Below are 20,840 nucleotides of genomic sequence, written 5' to 3' on the forward strand. Positions count from 1 at the left end.
ATGCAAGCCAGCTGCCAAATGCCCAAATTGTGATCACGTGACGGCAGGGATGGCGCAACATTTTGTGATGGTCATAAGTGTCAGTACAGGTCATAAAACACTTTTTCCGAGGCTGTCATAACATTGGACCATTGTTAAATAAATGGTCATTACCTGTACTTCTCCAGTTGGATATTAATCTGATTCTGCTCATCAGAAGCATGTCAATAAAAGTAGATGTTGATATACAACTGTAATAAACTTTAGCTAAGTAAGAGTACAGGACTTTGATTTGCATATCTCAACTCCTTACATTATAATTCAGTACAACAAAATCCTTACCTGTGAAAGCATTTGTGGCCTGAAAACCAGCTTCCTGCATACTGCTGTCCCACTAAAGCGTGTGACTCCAGTCTTAACCTTTCCTTTCCAGAGGCAGCTTATACAGTTGAAGAGATCAAGTTACTTCCATCTTCACTTGTGAATGTCCATTTTTTTACCCCAATCCAGCATTTGACATCCCTCAATTCCCTCCTGTTCTCAGGTCCTTTAAGACCTATGGAAAATAGGATGTGTCTCAAATTCAAATGGCAAGTCCAGATCAAGTGCATCAACCGTCCTGACAAAGAATTACAGTCATTGTGTTTGTGAAGAAGATAGCAGCCATTCCATGCATTAAAAAGAGTTCAAAATTTAGTTCTAAGCCTCTGCTTGGAGAACATCATAGGGTTCTGGTTGCTTGCTTGTTTGCTCATTTTGCTTCGAGTCAGCCAGAGGTACTCTTCACTTCTTTTCTGGGATTGCTTTGAGCTTCACTGTCTCCTTGTGCAGGCTAAAAAATTGAAAAGAAAAATGTTTTAAGATGATTTATGGCAAGATCTACAATATTCAGGGAATAAAAGCACTTTATGCACATACAAGCGCGCACACACACACACACACACACACACACACAGAGCCCCATTTAGTAGGGATTGATTATACACATGAAAGGGGATTGTTAGAATGTTGTTGAGATGTACGTAAGTATGACTGCATATGCCTTTGAAATGCAAAGACAGTGTTGAATGATGTCAATATGCATTTTAGAATATGTGATTTACATTTCAAAAGCCATATCCAGTAAAATGGGGCAGCTGCGCAATAACAAAATTGCAGTTAATAGGAAAAAGTATAAAATCAAGACCCTCAGCTCTAAGATGTAATTATCATTTTATCAGATCTCATTCTCATTTTATAAAAGTATTATAAAACAGGAAGCTGAATATGACATTGTGCTTTCAACATTTACGTTTTGAGATAAAATCTTAGAATATGGACATGTAATAGACCTGAGAACTCAACATTTCCCTCAAAGCCCAATTCAAAGCCCAATTATCAAAAACAATATTAGGAAAAATCTTACTAGGAATATTTAGTTGCCATTTTGGTTTTAAACTTTTTTAAAAAATAGAAGCATAAATAACCAACCAAAATTTTAAAATAAAAATCTGTGTATTACAATAATATTCACTATTTTATAGTCACCTTACAGCTTGACTATTGCAATGCGCTCTATATGGGGCTGCCCTTGAAGACCACTCAAAAGATTCAACTGGTCCAGAATTCAGTGGCATGGGCAATAATGGACATCTCTCAGTACGCCCATACTCCTCTGCTTTGTGAGCTGCACTGGTTACCTCTATGCTTCCAAGTGCAATTCAAGGAGCTGGTTATGACCAATAAAGCCCTACATAGAATACAGCTGGTTACTTGAGAGACAGCTTATTTTCCATAGTATCAGCCCATGTCAGCCCTGAGAGATAGTCAAGACCGGAAGCATGCCCAGATGAACTAATTCTACTTTATTATAAGGTTACATTAACAGAATGTTGCAAGACTGAAAGTACATTTCTCCTCTGTCGCCTTTATAGCCCAAGAAACTGCGGAGGGTTCCTTCTGAGATGTTTGCCATTCCCACATTCCTTCTGAGGGCTAGGTTGCCTTTTATCCGACTGCTACCCTGGCTGTGGATCTTCCCCATCTCCCAAAGTCATTCCCACATACCATTATAGCCCAATTGGTTCAATCCAATAGAGATGGCAGACTCTGGGTCCTTTCAATTAAACAACGTCATCTATTGGAACCCCGGAAGCATGCCTTCCCTGTCGCAGCCCTGCAGTCTGGAATGAGATTCCCCCTGATATATGTGCCAGTTCCACCCTGCTGGCATTTCAGAAAGCCTTAAAGACCTGGATGTTCTTAAGCCTTGGACTGGGGTAGCTGGGGCCCCTGCTAGATTGTGTCTGGGTGTAGTTAACCAGATATGCCATTGATTTTTGTTGTGCATTCTTTTACTCTTTTATAATTATTGTTTTCTGGGGGGGGGGGTTGTTGGTTTTATTGTACACCGTCAAGAGTTGGTTGGAGTCAGGCAATGCCTAAATTGAATAAATCATATTAAATTTTTAAAAGTTACATAACATCATAGCTAGATTACTAATATCCAATAACAATAAGCAAGCAATATATTGGGTGAAGCATTTGGCCAAACTTGTGTGGATTCAACTCAGAAAGCAAGAGCAATGGGCCTAGTTAATATTTTGCAAAATAAAGGAAAATGAAGCAAAGTGGCTATGCATGCACAATCACGAGGAAACAGCTAGAATCAGCTTCCAAAGCAGTCACGTCAGCCTAGAAAAAAGATGCATTGTGCATGCTTTGTACATTCCAAAACATGTCTTTCTAAGGATTTGAACAGCCCTATTTCTGGGATGACTGGTAAAAGAATGGTGCTCATGTAGACGTCCCCAACCTGCTGCCCTGCAGGTATCTTAGGACTAAAATTCTCAGAATTCATAGCTTGGCTGAGAAAGACTAATTTTTGAAGCTCTGAATATTTTGGTGCTTTTCTGGACAGTCTACCCAGTAAACATAAGCATACTTTCCATCTGACATGCATAACTTACAATTCTTCTCTTGAGCTACTATTTTTATTGTAAGTATATCACATTTCCTCAGCACTTACAACATAATAGTTTGAATGTGAGAAAATAAAAGTCTTCCTCTCAACAGTAAATTCACTTGCTATTATAGCTGCTGTGAAAAGTGTATTGATTTGCAGATGTACTGCCAAGATGCTTTAGAACATTTTAGGAATCAAAACTTGGAAGCAGACTTTGGCTTTATAAACACTGACCAAGAAATAAATAATCCTCAGCCAGCAACACCCAGGAATGCCATTTATTTCAAAAAATTTGACAGGGCCATAAGAACCTCTAGACTGAAACAATGTCACTATCAGAAACAACAAACTCTGCCCACAGTCGAGAATGCTGATGCGCCACTATGAGATCCAAGCTAGCAGCAATTGCTGGTTGTTGGAAAAGAAGATGACTTCTGCCTCTTCTCTTCTAACCATCTTTAGCCTGAAACCAAATGTAAACAAGTAATTTTCCTCCAGCCCTTTCTTCAGATTCTGACTGGAGTCAAGCTCTTAGCTTGAAAGTGTTGAGAGGAAAGTAAAGAGACATGCCAGTATAAAACCTTGCTTCGTGCTGGAGAATGTGAACTATATACACTATGAGGTTTGATAACATTTTAATGAGCCAGTTTGGTGTAGTGGTTAAGGCGCCAGACTAGGAACCAGGAGACCATGAGTTCTAGTCCTGACTTAGGTAGAAAGCCAGCTGGCTGACCTTGGGCCAGTCACTCTCTCTCAGCCCTAGGAAGGAGGCAATGGCAAAACACTTCTGAAAAACCTTGCCAAGAAAACTGCAGGGACTTGTCCGGGTAGTCTCTGAGAATCGGGCATGATTGAATGGATTAAAAAAACACATTTTAATAGCAGGTAAAACAATATTTCAATCCCCAGGGGCTCAACTAAAATGCATTTACTAAGCGCAGAACACAGAAAACGCAAAGCAGATCCTCATTCCAGGCTGAGGCAGGAAGAAGAGACGGAAAAAGAGAAAAACAAAATGATTTGAGGCCCTCGATACCTAAAATACTTATTGAGGAGAAGCTCTCAGAGAAATCTTGAACGCACATCCACACTAATCTCTGGCACTGCCACTCCATATGTAAAGAACCAAAACATGTCTGAACAACTGCTTTATGTGGGTTGGGGAAGAGTGGCTATATCACTCTGAACACAGTTGGGAAGTCTGTCTTTCTGCCTGAAAACAAGCTAGCATTCAAGCCATGAAGCCAGGAGCTAGAGAAGTGGGGACAAGTAGTCTGAAGGTACTTTCTGAGCCTGAGTAATGACGTGCCCACACCGAGGAACCACTGTTTGTTTGTTTGTTCTTACAACTTCTTGTTGGGATGCTGAAGACATAGAAATAAACAAAGCAGTAGCTCCTTTTTCTGGCAAGCTGTAGCCATGGTGCCAAAGTATACAGCAGTATTTATTTGTAAATTAACAAGCAAGTACATAGGTAGATATAAAAAGTCTTCTTGAGAAACGGATCGATCAATGAACACTCCTATGTCCAAAGGCATAGGACTATGCGTATTCAGACGCATTCATAAGATATTGACCAATAAACTTCAGAATGTAATGTTTTTTATCAGTTTGATCTAAAATCAATTCATGTTCAACAGTATTGCTATCATGTCACACTATTTTTGCTAGCAAAATTAAAATGTAACATCTGTAACTCACATCCTAGAATTTCCATGCTTGTCTTATACCCATTTCCCCCCAAGGGATTCTAAAAATCTCTCCAGTGATTAGCAAACAGCTCCTGTACTACCTAAGCCTGGTTTTGTGTGTTAGTTGGCCAGCATAATAACAGAGTGCCTACTTACTTTCCAATTTCTCCACACCTTTTGAACCTGCATTCAAGCTGGTCCCCTGCATTGTTTAGTGGATAGTCCCTCTCTCTCTCTCTCTCTCTGTGTGTTTGTGTGAAGGCACCTGCACAGGCATCCTTTTCTACTTATTTTGTTAAGCATATACTTCATTTGCAACAAGTCCCAATATCAATGTTTGGTGTCTCCAAGACGGGGCCGGGAAATATTCAGGTAGATGAAACAAACACCTAATTTGGTAAAGGTAGCTTTACTACAACTACAGAAACTGTTGATCTACAGAATTGATTAATGGTCAAATTTTGGTTCTACGTATATAATTTTTTAAATCCTGTAGAAATCTGTGTCTTCTTGGAAAGATGAATCAGTCAGCAGTGTAAAAACTGTGTCTGTCATAACCAGCAGCTATTCAAGAGCCAAATGAATCTAGAGAGAAAAAAATCCAAGACTCTTATACAAGTTACTAGGAAAAGTAAAATGGTTTGCTCATCCAAACCAAATCATGCTGCACAAATGAATCTGATTTATTTACAATGTCTCAGTAGTCAACATCTTCCGTCTGGCCGCTAAATAAAGAAGTGCAAATGGAACATTACCCAGACAAGCAAACAGTGTCTGCAAAAAACTGCAGACACAATCAGCTGCAGGGTGTTCATAACACAAATGTTTACAAAACTGAGATAGATTATACTTTCTTTTTCCTTTAATAACTGAGTACAGCACTGGCACCTTAGAAAAAACAAGACTGATACATACAAGACTCTCCATGTCCAATTACATGCTACAGAAATCTCTTTTATAAAAGAGAAACGATGGTAAATGTTCAATTTTAATAATATATGTATTTCATTAAAATCGTCTAATACTATACACTGGTGACTGGAAAATAGGCCCCAGGAAATACCACAGAAAATTAAACAAGAGTTTCTGTCAGCAACTTGGCCCATATTCATCTTAACTCCAAATATCCCTGCAAGAACACAAAGTTCTGAAAGATTTCTATCTCTCCCTCCAAGTTGCTGTGAATTACAAGAAAACAAGAGCTAAAAAATATACATAATTCAGATACTTGCCAAAAGAAATTAACATGGAAAGTGCCACAATAGGTCATATTTGCATGTGACAGTGTGAATGGAAATGACATTTTAAGAAAGAAAACTGTACAGTGTGCATAAATTTCCACCAAAAACCCAAATATGTGCTCCCTCCATTTTGACTCAATTGTATAACACAGACCACAAAAATGCACTAAACATATATTGCCAAATAGTTACCATATTGAGAGTTGAAGGTAACTTTTCAGTCCTTGTGATAATAATATATCCATCATATGAAGGTTAAATAGTTTAACAAAGGAAGTAATAAATCAATTACAAAATTTGTTGAGAACAGCTGAAATTATACTCTAGCTTGTAATATTTCCAAAATCCACATACTCTTAGTAAACTGGCACAAAACTCTGCATCTTTCAAGTTCTTCTAAACACAACAAGCCAAGGATAACATTTGTTTGCCTCCCTACAAGACAAGTCCGCACTACTTCTATTATTATTAATTCATACACAATTCAAAATAAAGTATGCTCATCGTGCATATTGCAAGAAGCCCTGAAGGAACAGCAGCTAGCAACAGTTTGCAGCAGTCTCAGGTAGGGAAGGAAGGTTGTCGTCTGATTAGAGGAAGACTTGGTAGGTGAGCCAGCAAGTTATTTACTTGCTTGGTTACCCTCGCTCATGCCTTTTCACTAAAGTAGACCAGATCCTGAGATCCTTGACTGCTCTGTAATTACCAATACCGGGCTTCCCAACCTGAGTCAGGGCTGTTTCCACTCCACCTAGCCCCACTGGATCACTGTCGTCCTGAGGCCTTGTCTGCCCGGGGAGTGGGGGGCATGGTTGCCATCACACTATCTTTTTGTTAATATTGTTTTATTTTATTATTATAAAACACAAATAGTACATTATATTATTTGGATGCACTGGTATTTAAACAGTGTTGACTGGAGATTATTAACACTCTGATGTTTAGAAAACTTAAAATTTTGTAAAATGTTTAATTTAACTCTGGGTCTTCTCCCACTCCATATTAATTTCCTGACAATTTCCTGCCATTCTAATAATCAGTTATTAGAACTGAATGTGTGTGCGCAGAGAGGAGGTCAACTTTCCTTAGGGGAAAGTAAGGCCCTGCGGTCAAGGAATGCATCTGGGAAGAGGGGCAATGTTAAAAGGCTTGGGAGGGATCACTGAGAAAATCACCAATATGGCTCAAAACGTCCCTGGTCAGATATAATGGTATGTGGGAATGATCTCAGGAGACAGGAGGAAGAGCCGCAGCCTAGACAATGGTCTGATAAACTCTGTCCACCCCCACCCCAAAGGAGGGGTGGGGGTAGACAGAGTGTCTCAGAAGAGACCCTCCCTAGTTTTCAGGAAAATAAAGTAAGGAAGGAGGGAGTTTCTTTCAGACTTGTAAGTCTCTGTTCTCTAACATTACAATAAAGGTAGTGTTAGTACTCATGGTTGGTGGTTCTTGACTGGACTATCTCAAAGGGCTGACCATTGCAGGAAAAGGAAGGAAGATTGCTTGACTGTTTCCCAGTTCACAGGGATTCCCAATTGGCAGCAGTGGCAAAAAATGGGTTTGCACAATCATGACTAGTGCACCAGCTGCAATCATTCCACAACTGGTCAAATTTGTAACACTACCTATGTTATTTAACTGCTTCAGTACACTCTATGTGGGCTACCCAGAGTGAATGTCTGGAATCTTCAATTGATGTAAAATGCAGCAACTAGGCTGCTTAGTGGTGCACAACATTAGATCTATATTACTTCTGTGTTGAAAGACTTTCACTGATAGCAAATAGTTTAAGATATTCATTGTGAGTATTAAAGGCTTAAAAAGCTTGAGGCCTGGCTGAAAGACGTAATAGGAACATGTCCAGACATTAAAGTCAGCAGGAGAAGTCCTGTAAGGAGGCCTCTAAGGTCTGGATTTTGAACCCAAAATAGAAGACTTCTTCAGGAATTATACTTGGCCTATTGTCTTTCTGCATTCAAAACCTTCCTCTTTAATCAGTTAATTCTTTATTTCCTATACATCCTTGAGTTGTAAAAAAATGGAAGACAGAGTATAAATCAGTCAAACAGACAGACAGACAAACAAATGACAAGATTCTGGTGCAAAGGAACTTTTTAAGTACTGAATTTCCCCAAATAATTACATATAGATTGAAGAGTACTTTCATTTGCTGTGAAAAATAAAAGATACTGTTAAAATAAATTAATTTTAACTCTTTCATAATGGCTAAACAGGGCTCATCTTTCTTTATCTCACCAATTACTTTCCCCCCTCATCTTTATCATTCTTGCTCTCTTTCCTTCTCTTCTTACTGCAGCCACCTTTCCCCCAACCTAATTATCTGCTGCTGCTGCTGAAAGAAAGGAGAATCTGTCTATGCCTGTCTGTTTTTGTATGCTCTGTGTAATTGCTTGTGTGTGAAAGAGGAAAAAGTTGCTATATGCTGATGAGAAATCAGTTTTATAAATGGGGTGCTTTTTCACAAGCCATTTTAATCAGTAGTTATTTCTGGCTGGGGAATTCTGGGAGTTGACGTCCACACATCTTACAGTTGCTGAGGTTGAGAAACACTGGTCTAGATTTAGGCAGAACTGAGGTTGATTATAATATACTGTTCTCATTCTTAGCAGTCTTCCATATCTGAAGAAAAGAGGTAACTAATATTTTTGAAAATGGTTTCACTTACTTTCTACTGCACACCAGAGTTTTATATAATTTTAAACCTATAATTTTTCACCGAATATGTCTGGGTTATTTATATTTGGATGACATCATTTATACATAAACTGAATTAGATAAAGACTGCTAGAACTACATATCTCACAACTTTTTAAAGGCAAAATATTTTATCATGATGTTTGGGTGTTCTTTAAGTGTGTTAAATGTACAGGTTTGTTGTTTATTCGTTTAGTCGCTTCCGACTCTTCGTGACTTCATGGACCAGCCCACGCCAGAGCTTCCTGTCGGTCGTCAACACCCCCAGCTCCCCCAGGGACGAGTCCGTCACATCTAGAATATCATCCATCCACCTTGCCCTTGGTCGGCCCCTCTTCCTTTTGCCTTCCACTCTCCCTAGCATCAGCATCTTCTCCAGGCTGTCCTGTCTTCTCATTATGTGGCCAAAGTATTTCAGTTTTGCCTTTAATATCATTCCCTCAAGTGAGTAGTCTGGCTTTATTTCCTGGAGGATGGACTGGTTGGATCTTCTTGCAGTCCAAGGCACTCTCAGAATTTTCCTCCAACACCACAGTTCAAAAGCATCGATCTTCCTTCTCTCAGCCTTCCTTATGGTCCAGCTCTCGCAGCCATATGTTACTACAGGGAACACCATTGCTTTAACTATGCGGGCCTTTGTTGTCAGTGTGATGTCTCTGCTCTTAACTATTTTATCGAGATTTGTCATTGCTCTTCTTCCAAGGATTAAGCGTCTTCTGATTTCCTGACTGCAGTCAGCATCTGCAGTAATCTTTGCACCTAGGAATACAAAGTCTTTCACTGCTTCTACATTTTCTCCCTCTATTTGCCAGTTATCAATCAAGCTGGTTGCCATAATCTTGGTTTTTTTGAGGTTTAGCTGCAAACCAGCTTTTGCACTTTCTTCTTTCACCTTCATCATAAGGCTCCTCAGTTCCTCTTCATTTTCAGCCATCAAAGTGGTATCATCTGCATATCTGAGATTGTTAATGTTTCTTCCAGAGATTTTAACTCCAGCCTTGGATTCCTCAAGGCCAGCTTGTCGCATGATGTGTTCTGCATACAAGTTGAATAGGTAGGGTGAGAGTATACAGCCCTGCCGTACTCCTTTCCCAATCTTAAACCAGTCTGTTGTTCCGTGGTCTGTTCTTACTGTTGCTACTTGGTCGTTATACAGATTCCTCAGGAGGCATACAAGATGACTTGGTATCCCCATACCACTAAGAACTTGCCACAATTTGTTATGGTCCACACAGTCAAAGGCTTTAGAATAGTCAATAAAACAGAAATAGATGTTTTTCTGAAACTCCCTGGCTTTTTCCATTATCCAGCGGATATTGGCAATTTGGTCTCTAGTTCCTCTGCCTTTTCTAAACCCAGCTTGTACATCTGGCAATTCTCGCTCCATGAATTGCTGAAGTCTACCTTGCAGGATCTTGAGCATTACCTTACTGGCATGTGAAATGAGTGCCACTGTTCGATAGTTTGAACATTCTTTAGTGTTCCCCTTTTTTGGTATGGGGATATAAGTTGATTTTTTCCAGTCTGATGGCCATTCTTGTGTTTTCCAAATTTGCTGGCATATAGCATGCATTACCTTGACAGCATCATCTTGCAAGATTTTGAACAGTTCAGCTGGGATGCCGTCGTCTCCTGTTGCCTTGTTATTAGCAATGCTTCTTAAGGCCCACTCAACTTCACTCTTCAGGATGTCTGGCTCTAGCTCACCGACCACACCGTCAAAGCTATCCCCGATATTGTTATCCTTCCTATACAGGTTTTCTGTATATTCCTGCCACCTTTTCTTGATCTCTTCTTCTTCTGTTAGGTCCTTGCCATCTTTGTTTTTGATCATACCCATTTTTGCCTGGAATTTACCTCCAATGTTTCTAATTTTCTGGAAGAGGTCTCTTGTCCTTCCTATTCTATTGTCTTCTTCCACTTCCGCGCATTGCTTGTTTAAAAATAATTCCTTATCTCTTCTGGCTAACCTCTGGAATTTTGCATTTAATTGGGCATATCTCCCCCTATCACTGTTGCCTTTTGCTTTCCTTCTTTCTTGGGCTACTTCTAGTGTCTCAGCAGACAGCCATTTTGCCTTCTTGGTTTTCTCTTTCTTTGGGATGTATTTTGTTGCCGCCTCCTGAACAATGCTGCCAACTTCTGTCCAGAGTTCTTCCGGGACCCTATCTACTAAGTCCAGTCCCTTAAATCGATTCTTCACCTCCACTGCATATTCCTTAGGAATATTAGTGAGCTCATATCTAGTTGATCTGTGGGTCTTCCCTAATCTCTTTAGTCTGATCCTAAATTGTGCAAGAAGAAGTTCGTGATCTGAACTACAGTCAGCTCCAGGCCTTGTTTTTACCGACTGTACAGATGTCCGCCACCTTTGGCTGCAAAGGATGTAATCAATCTGATTTCGGTGTTGTCCATCTGGTGAAGTCCATGTATAAAGCCGTCTCTTAGGTTGTTGGAAGAGAGTGTTTGTTATGCAGAGTGAATTGCCTTGGCAAAATTCTATCAGCCTGTGTCCTGCTTCGTTTTGTTCTCCCAGGCCATACTTACCTGTAATTCGAGGTGTCATTTGACTGCCCACCTTAGCATTCCAGTCTCCTGTGATGAAAATAACATCTCTTTTAGGCGTGTTGTCCAGTAGGTGCTGCAGATCCTCATAGAACTGCTCTACTTCAGCTTCTTCAGCATTTGTGGTTGGGGCGTATATTTGGATCACTGTGATGTTAGATGGCTTGCCCTGAATTCGAATTGAGATCATTCTGTCATTTTTTGGGTTGTATCCAAGCACTGCTTTAGCCACTTTACTATTAATTATGAAGGCTACTCCATTTCTTCTGTGGTCCTCTTGTCCGCAGTAGTAGATCTGGTGGTCATTTGATGTGAAGTGGCCCATTCCAGTCCATTTCAGTTCACTGACGCCCAGAATGTCTATCTTTAATCTTGACATCTCACCAATAACCACATCCAATTTGCCCTGGCTCATAGATCTTACATTCCAGGTTCCGATGGTGTGTTGATCCTTAGAACATTGGATTCGCCGTTCACCACCAGCACCGTCGGCCGCTAGCCGTCCTTTCGGCTTTGAGCTAGCTGCGTCATCACGTCTGGGGCTAGTTGAGCTCATCCTCTGTTCCTCCCCAGTAGCATTTTGACCATCTTCCGACCTGGGGGTCTCATCTTCCGATGGTATACCGACATATCTCTGGTTGTACTGATCCATTTAGCTTTCATGGCAAGAATACTGAGGTGGGTTGCCATTACCTTCCCCAGGGATCGCATTTAGTCTGACCTCTCTGTCATGACCTTCCCGTCTTGGGTGGCCCTTCACGGTTTAGCTCATGGCATCATTGAGGTGCTCAAGCTCCAGCACCACGACAAGGTAACGATCCTTTGCTGAAGAAATGTACAGGTAGTCCTCACTTAACGACCACTTGTTCAGCGACCATTCAAAGTTACGAGGGGGACTCAGGATAGATCCTCATAGTTGCAGCTGTTGTAGTGTCCCCATGGTCATGTGATCACAATTCAGGCACTTGGAAACCAGCTCACAATTACAATGGTCGCAGTGTCCCGTGGTCACATGATCGTTATTTGCAACCTCACTGATGGCTTTCAACAAGCAGTCAATGGGGAAGCTGGCAGGAGGTCACAAATGGCGAATATGTGACTGAAGGACACTGCAACCTTGTTGGATACACCTAACAATGGCAACTGGGACTGCCAGAACTGCTACCATAAGTCAGTGTGGTCACGTGACATCACGCCTTACCACCTCATCTCTTAATGATGGAGTTCTCAGTCCCAGTTACCATCAGTAAGTGAGATCACCTGTATTAGTCATATATTACTTCTAGCAAGTTTTTTTATTAGGATCAAAGAAAGCCTTGTTTCAATAAAATGACTTGATTTGCTATTTTACGCATTTTAAGTAGAATGTTGACAAAGGAACATTTCCCAGACATTTTTTGGCAGAATTACTAATCTGATAACTTCCCATGGAAAGGAAGTCAAATAATGCATTTGTGGTTGCTAGATCACAACAGGAAATATTTTCAGGTAGATATACCTTAAGTTCAGCTTTCTTTTTTTTTTTAAATATACACTGTCATAGCATTACTTCAGAGCATTTTAGCAAGTACCCCACACAACAAATCCTCACAACAGTTAGAGGTAAGAATCAAGGTCTTCTTTATACCTACTCAAAAAATCATGGTATACAAAGTCACTATATTGTTATTATAAGAAAATCAACAACTATTCAGATGAATAACAGTGGCTGAATTAAGCCTACTACTGAAATTTCAGTTTGAATGACTGTAAATAACATTCCCTGCTTTTTGGTTTCAAAGTATCTGTATATGATCCACTCAGTTCTGAATGCAGACCAAAAAGTAAGGATTTGGCTGATAGAGAGTGAATCACAAAGAAACCTAGTTTCAATTATCACCCCAGTTTAAATCATTCTATAAAATAAGACACCCATCTATAGAGTTGTTAAAATAAATTAGACAATTATACATACAGTATATTTACTTAAATCTCACAGTATACATATAATTACAGGTTCACAGCATACAAAAACACATATATTTTCATACAAGCCCTATAAAACTCCAATGCAATTCCACATAGCCTCTAATCTGTGAAATTTTGATTAGACAACCAGTATAAACTTATTCTAGCAATAAAGCATAAATCGCAATGCAGGTCTAATATGTATTTTGCTTGAAACAAGGTTACCGGATTAGGGCTTTTGCATAGAATAAAGTTACATACAAATTTAAAAATGAAGAAAGTATGAATAACTTATCTCTTTTGAAAGATCAATATATTTGCAGTTGTTTGCTTGATTTAAAAACTGGAATGACATAAATATTGTATAGGTCAGCCATTAACTTAAAGCCCTGTATCCAAAATGGTCTAACAGGAGCTACTTTCACACCAGTTTCACATTAAAGAAAAAACAGAACCCACATTCTGCCACTAATTGCACTAATGAAAGACTTTCTAGCTCTCATGTACATATAAAACACACAACTCTATGAATGTCACACACATTATTTTCTCGATACAAATATATTATCAAAATATATTATCCAGTAAAATAAAAAATTATCAGTTTTTTGGATAAAGAAATAACATCAAACTATAATTAGATGGCATCACTTTGTACAGCACACAATATGTGACTTCACTTAGCTTGGAAAAACCGCAAGGAAGGAAAAAATTACAGAGAAAAACCAGAACGTGAACAAGAGAAAATGTCACTGAGTACAAAACTTTTCCGATTGTCATGAGAGTAAAAACTAGAACTGATTTAAGGTGCCCCTAAGAAAGATTTCTTTTTACATTTCAGTTTACAAAACATCTTTTCCCCTTTTCTCCTCAGCTTGTAGCTACACAGCAAATAATTTTCATAATGTTGCTGTGGATGGAGTCATTTATTATAACTTTTCCAGTTGGTGCCATTTTATAAGGAAAAGATCACATTTAATCAATTTTCCATTTATTGCTAAAACACCTTTCTGGGTAGATTTTTTGTTACAGTGGAACAGTATAATGTTATAATGATTTTACATCCTTTTTTCTTCTTTTCTTCTTTCCAGTTCTTCTGGGTGGTGTGCTAAGGAGGGGTTGGTGTGGATGTGACCACTGAGCTAGTGGGGGAACCCTCTGTCATTAAAGGGAGAATTGGGGGGACCCAGTATAGTACTTACTGGCTCTCCAGTCAATTACAAAGCCCTGGAGACACCCAAGGCCTCCTAGGCTGCAGGAGGCCGCAAGGGCTGTTGGAGGCTGCAGAGAGAGAGGGAAAGTTCAGAGATGGAGCCAAGGAGCCGAAGTTTTTGGATTTAGCTTGGACAGACTCAACCACAGTTTCAACTGGGAAACTGTGAGCATCCTAGACCAAGCCAAATCCAAAAACACTAGGGAAATCCTGGAACCTTGGCATTTGGACAAATCAGCCATAAATAGACACATAGAGATAAACCATATTTACAAACCACTCAAAAGAGACAATAAAACATCTGAGAAGGAAACAAAAAGACCAGAGCACATCCCCTCCAGCAGCCAATGCTCAGAAAAGCAGGGATTAACACCAGACAAACAATCAAGCAGAAAACAATACCCAAATCAAGGAACTACCAAGGAGAAAGCCACACACACCCCAACCCTGGCAAGGCAAGCTACTGTATATAAACAGGGAGCAAACCCCACACTCACCAGCACTGATGTTACCTACTCAGATAATGAAATGTTTGCAAGCAAACAACCAAGCTCAGAGAGCACCAAGGACTCCAGAGGGAGACATGGCAGAAATTTAAGGATGAGCTGCCTTCAGGGACACCAGGCCTGCTGCTTGAAAGCAGTCCCACTGTCCAGCCCTTGGTTTCTACCCTCAGTGCCTGGCAACAAAAACGCAATTTTAGGCTGCATCACAGAAGTACAGTTTATAAATCAAGGAGAGTAATTGTTCCATTTTATTCTGCATTGGTCAGACCCACGTTCAGTATTATATTTAGTTCTGGGCAACACTCTTTAAGAAGGATTTGACAAACTAGAACAGGTTTGGAGAACAGCAGCATGATCAGGAAACTGGAAATTTAAATCCAATAAAGAGAGATTGAAAGAACCAGGAGTGAGGGTGTATATGACAGCATTCTTCAAGTATTTGAAAGGATGTGTAATGGTATGTGAGAAAGACCCTGGAAGATGGGGCGAAGAGATGCTGCCTAGGGAACAGTCAGATAAGAGACAGCATAGCCTGCAGCTGGATAGTGGGCCGGGCAAGAGGCTCAGTAGGGACCCTCCCTAGTTTCTCAGGCTGTAAAGCAGGAGAATTGTACTTTCAGAGTTGCAAGATTCTGTTAATGTAGCTTTACAATAAAGTAGAATTAGCTTATCTGGTCATGTTTCTTGTCTGGTTTACTTGGTAAGGCTGACAGGAAGTCATGGGGTGATGTTTATTTCCCCAAAGTGGAGGATTTATGTTGCAGAAAGGCAGATTTAAATTGAATGTGAGGAAAACAGTTCTAAAAGAAACCTGCATGATAATGATAACAATTACCTGGAGATGTGGTGAACATCCCCTTGGTTGCAGTGCTTAACCAGAGGCCAGAGGTTAACTGTCAGGGATATTTTAATTTGGATTCCTGCATTGACCAGATGGTGGGCTTGATGGAGAGAGAGATTATGGAGTACATTTACCACTTTCTTTAAAGCATTTAAATGCACAAACGTAACAGGCATACATCCAATTTTTAGTTTTTTCATCAAACTTTGCAAATTCAGAAAAGAGAAAATCTAAGTTCCAGTCGGTTTTTCACCATCTGTTGCTCTTCAATTATATAATTTAGTTTCCTAAATCTGTAATTTTCTTTCATTTTCTATTAAAGAGGACCACAGTAGATGAAAACCAGGACATTATATGTCTTTCAAACACAATACATTGTGTATGTGTGTGTGTGCACGTGTGTATACACACATACACATAAAACCTTACAATTTGTCTGAACTTCTCATTTAATACAGTCTAATGCATCTGATCCCATATCTCACACAGTGGTGCTATAGGCATAGTTCATTCTGTTCATTTTCCATGAACAGAAATCTCAAGGCATTTGCAGCAGGACTGATTGGGAAAATACTTAAGGCACAAAGTTTCAATACTTTAGCAAAATTTAGTGAATTAGATACCAAGTATTCTCAAAGCCTGGCAGAGGTCAAGTTATTCAAATAGTCACAGTAAGGGTCAAGGGTCAAGATGATCAAAAATCTTTCAACATTTGGACTACAGCTTCCTCCTTGGAAAAGGACTCCTTTGAATCATTCATGATAAGAGTGCCAAATAAACTTTCATGTAGAGCCTTGGTGTTCTCTTTTTGTTTAAACTATCTTAAACTGGAACTGGTCTATGTGCTTTATTTTATTTTATTTTATTATTTTGTATATGGATGAGAGAAAATGGTGTATCAATAGGTGGAACTAAGTGGTAGAGTCAGGTGGACAAAGTTGGTAACACAGAGGAAAGATTGAGATTGAGGAGGCACACCCTCTGCTGGGAAGTACGGCCTTTGGCCCTGGAAGTAGTTCGTTTTATTCAACAAGTAGTTAAAACAGGAGGCTGTATGTGGGAGTTGTTAGCTAATAAAGACATTTAGTATAAATGAACTTCCAACTCATTATTATTGGAAGAAACTTTGAAACATGGTGTCAGAAGTTAACAACTGAACCCACTTTGGAGGATTAGCACAGTGGCAAATGCCGAACTATGAAACAACTTCAGGAAGCATGGAGCGTGGCTTGCAGCCCCCTGCACCACTGGATTTCAGTGCTCCCAACCTTGCTCAAGCATGGCAGCACTGGAAAGAGGAGTTTGCACTGTACCGGGACCTTGCCTTTACAGACGAAGACGAGATGGAGGTAAAACTCCTACATTATTTGATTGGTGAAAAAGGGTAGGAAATCTGCAGCTCGCTCAGGTTTGGTCCTATTAGCATGTTGCAGCAGCTCTTACAGGGTCTGGAGGACTACTGCGTACCCAAACAAAATGAAATGATGGAACGCTACCAGTTCTTTATGAGACAGCAATGAGAAGCAAATGGGGCAACAAAACTAAGTTGTCTTTACATGCCACAACTCAGCAATCAATAGGCATTATCCTGGTTGTATTCCTTCTTTTTCATCCAATCAGCATCTGGAACAGCACAACCAAAGAAGAAGAAAAAATGTAGATTGAAAGAACTATGAAATTACTTCTATGAGCCCAAGGGGACTTTAGACTTGTTTCTCATTCACAGCCATCCCTTGTTAGTCAGGCCACAAATCAAACTTTTTCGGGGTGGTGGAGATAGAATTTCAAAGTAAGCAGCATGTGACAAGACATGATGTAGCACTAATTAGACTTTTTTTTTAATCTACTGGGCCACAAGAACCCAGGTAGATCTGAAAAGGAGCATGCATGCCATCATCCAGGAATCAATACACTTTTTCATGTATCTGTAGTAAGAAAAGATGTTTGCCAAGACCATCTGAGGGGTCACTATGATTAATTTTCACAGCATTTGGTGGACAAAAGTATTTGGATTTGAGAGGAGCTGGACTTCAGCTGGCCTGGGGCCTCATCTTTTGAAGTGATCTAATTTTGAGTCTACAGGATGAGTACTCAGGATATGAAGAAGGCCCTCTATAGCATCATTTCTACCACTTGGACCACTGCCCCCTGCTTTTCCATACAGGTGCACTAGAAGGTTTCACCAGCATATCCAGCTTTTTTCAAATTCAGTTTCTCCCACCATACTAATAACAGAACAGTGCAATTGTTCTGTTCAGTTTGCAGAGGTTTTCTTCCTCACACATAGACAGAATCTGAGCCCCTTTACATAATTTCTTTCCAACATTCCACTGATTTGGAAAGAATAAAAAGGGAAATGGAAAGTATCTATACAGGAGTTCTTGCTAATCAATCCTGTAGCCATGAGGGATCAGATTTTTAACAGTTTTTTTTTAAGTTAAATCCTTCTCACTGAATGTGTAAAACATATAACTACATGGCTTTAAAAAAAGAAGAAAAGACAAATAGCATAATTAATTCCTTCCTGCTCTATCATAGGCAGAATCTATAATACTGCAATATCTATAATCTATAATATTATTGCACAAAACTTTCTGGGTATGTTGAAGAAAAGGTAAAATAAACCAAGAACTGATAGGCAGAAAGGTATAAACCAATAAAAGCAATAAACCCCAATTGTTATCAACTCACTAATCAACAGAGGCTCTGGGTATTGTGAGCTCCCTTTTTACCTTCCAGGAGGTCAATTCAATTCTACTAGTACCACCAATTTGAAAAAACAAAATCACTTTACTTGACAGCGAATACAAAAGAGGGCTAACAATGAGAAACACTTACCATAACTCTGAAAGACAGAAGAGCAGAAGTAGCAGACCAATTAATGAGATCTCTGTGAACCTCCCCTCAACTAGCAACTCAGTGTTAGAACACCAAGTCTCAAGAGCTGGAAGCATTCATAAATAATAATCAAGTTCTGTCATTTAAAAGTCAAACAATGTGTTCTTTTTGTGAATTCAAACAGTATTTTCTATATCCTCTGCAGCTGCAATGATCTCCTGCCTGCACTCCCCCCACAAAGCTTTGCACTTCAACTACTATTTGCTATCAGGAAGTTAGGGAAAACTAAACAAAGCATACAAACATGTGAAAACCTGAAGCAATCCCAGTATTTTGTTCTTGTATGTGTTGGGAGAAAACTACAGTGGAAGCCAAAGTCCAACAAACATGGTGCTTTAACCTCAGAATAAAATTAAATACACACTTGTGTATTTCCTCATCGTGTCATTAATAATAGTAGACAAATGTCAATAGAAAAATACATACAAGAAGCAGGCCAATAAAGTCAATTCAATAATGCCTGACAAACTGGCCTCTGGGCATTTGTACCAGTAACTCTGCTTGAAAGATCATTATGGAATCTTTCTGTGGCTGCAGTATTAATTGTACAGCAACATCACAATGACATCCAGATATTACAACCACTGAAGTTGAGAAAACTGCAGTTAAGTACAAGTTTATTTCCGAGCTCCATTCAGTTTTGATAATTAATACGTTTGGGGTCCAGGGCTAAGCTACATGTCACACTAATTCTGTAGCAAATAAAAATCCTTCCATATTTACATACCGGAAAGTTAAGTATGTGGAGGCCTGATCCAGATTGGAATGCCTAATGTCCAATGGAGAAATTTCAGAGCTTCAGACAGATTTCACACCCTGCAGATATGCACTGCAAATGAGAATACAAAACCAATTGCAGCCTCATGCCAAGACTCTTTAGTGGGTCAATGAATATAAAATATATATGGAGTGGATTTTAAATATAGCTCTTCAGCTGTCAGTCTTCTACACTGGCACTCAGGTATATTAAGTGGTAAAGAAGACTACATCTTATAAATCAAAAAATCTAAAAATAATGTTACCCAACAGAAAGATAAGGTTTCTTTCCCTTCAAATAATCTGTAAATTAGGGACAGGACTCATCTTATTTCTACTCATAGGAATAGAAGAACTAGCAACAACAAGGGAGCAGAGTGGTTTTGGTTTTTTTTAATAATTTATACCAGCTTAACTTATCCAATCAAAGGGAAGCAATAATAACTGAGAACAAATGCTGTCTACTTTGCAAGATAACATTAGCAAAATTGTTACAGAAATATTAAAAACTACTATTTATAGGAAAAGAGACATGAAATCTCCAGAATTAGTTTAAGTTGGAGTAACAAACCTAGGTAATAGAAATGTGCAATATTTGGATCTGAAGCAGGAAAGGTGCTTTGGATCTCTCACGGGCACCCTTGCTGTACTTGTGGCAACCTCCTCAAGGAGCTATACCTTTTCCCAGCTCCCACAGTAGGTATATGAGCTGTGGAAAATCCCCAAATTTCAGGGGGCATAACAGAGACAGTAACATGGTATGCAACCACAGGTCACCACCTCTTAATGCCTTGTAAACTTAAACATGCATGTTCCTAGGCCAAGCTGCTACCATGTGAGTCCAAGAAAGGGCACAGCTCCTTTAAAAAGCTTCCAACAGGTACAGCAAGGATAGAGGCCATGCTGTGTGGGGAATTCTGGGAGCTGAAGTCCACACATCTTAAAGTTGCCAAGTTTGAAAAACACTGATATAGGCAATAAGCAACCTTTGCTTATTTTGGATCCAAATACTGCACATCTAGGTTGACAAGGTATATGTGAGGGGCAGAGGGTCTTCTTAAATTCAAGGATGTCTTCTATTCAGGTAGAGGGATTCTATTCAGGTAGAGGGACGTGGTGGCGCTGCGGGTTAAACCGCTGAGCTGCTGAGCTTGCCAACCGGGAGGTCGGCAGTTCGAATCCACGTGACTGGGTGAGCTCCCGTTGCTAGTCCCAGCTCCTGCCAACCTAGCAGTTCGAAAACATGCAAATGTGAGTAGATTAATAGGTACCGCTTCAGCGGGCAGGTAACGGTGTTCTGTGACTGTCATGCTGGCCACATGACCACGGAAGTGTCTAGGGACAAATGCCGGCTCTTCGGCTTTGAAACGGAGATGAGCACCACCCCCTAAAGTCGGACACAACTGGACTTAATGTCAAGGGAAACCTTTACCTTTTACTTCTATTCAGGTAAACATCACCCTGTCACAGTTTCATATTTTCAGTTAACTGCACAAGCCAATAAACGAACCCAATTTTGGTTAGTCTCAGAAGCATAAGGTAAG

General features: G+C 39.7%; 1 protein-coding gene across 1 annotated transcript in view; it reads right to left on the reverse strand.

Moving 5' to 3' along the window:
* LDLRAD4 (low density lipoprotein receptor class A domain containing 4) overlaps positions 1-20,840 on the reverse strand; it is a 289,221-nt gene that overhangs the window by 195,452 nt on the left and 72,929 nt on the right. Inside the window, exon 2 of the mRNA XM_063299069.1 lies at positions 322-811. Within this exon, the coding sequence (XP_063155139.1) occupies positions 322-361 (40 nt within the window). The 5' untranslated portion in view covers positions 362-811. The remainder of the gene's footprint in view (positions 1-321; positions 812-20,840) is intronic.

The sequence above is a fragment of the Candoia aspera genome, chromosome 3, assembly GCF_035149785.1.
Source record: "Candoia aspera isolate rCanAsp1 chromosome 3, rCanAsp1.hap2, whole genome shotgun sequence".
NCBI classification, from domain to species: Eukaryota; Metazoa; Chordata; class Lepidosauria; order Squamata; family Boidae; genus Candoia; species Candoia aspera.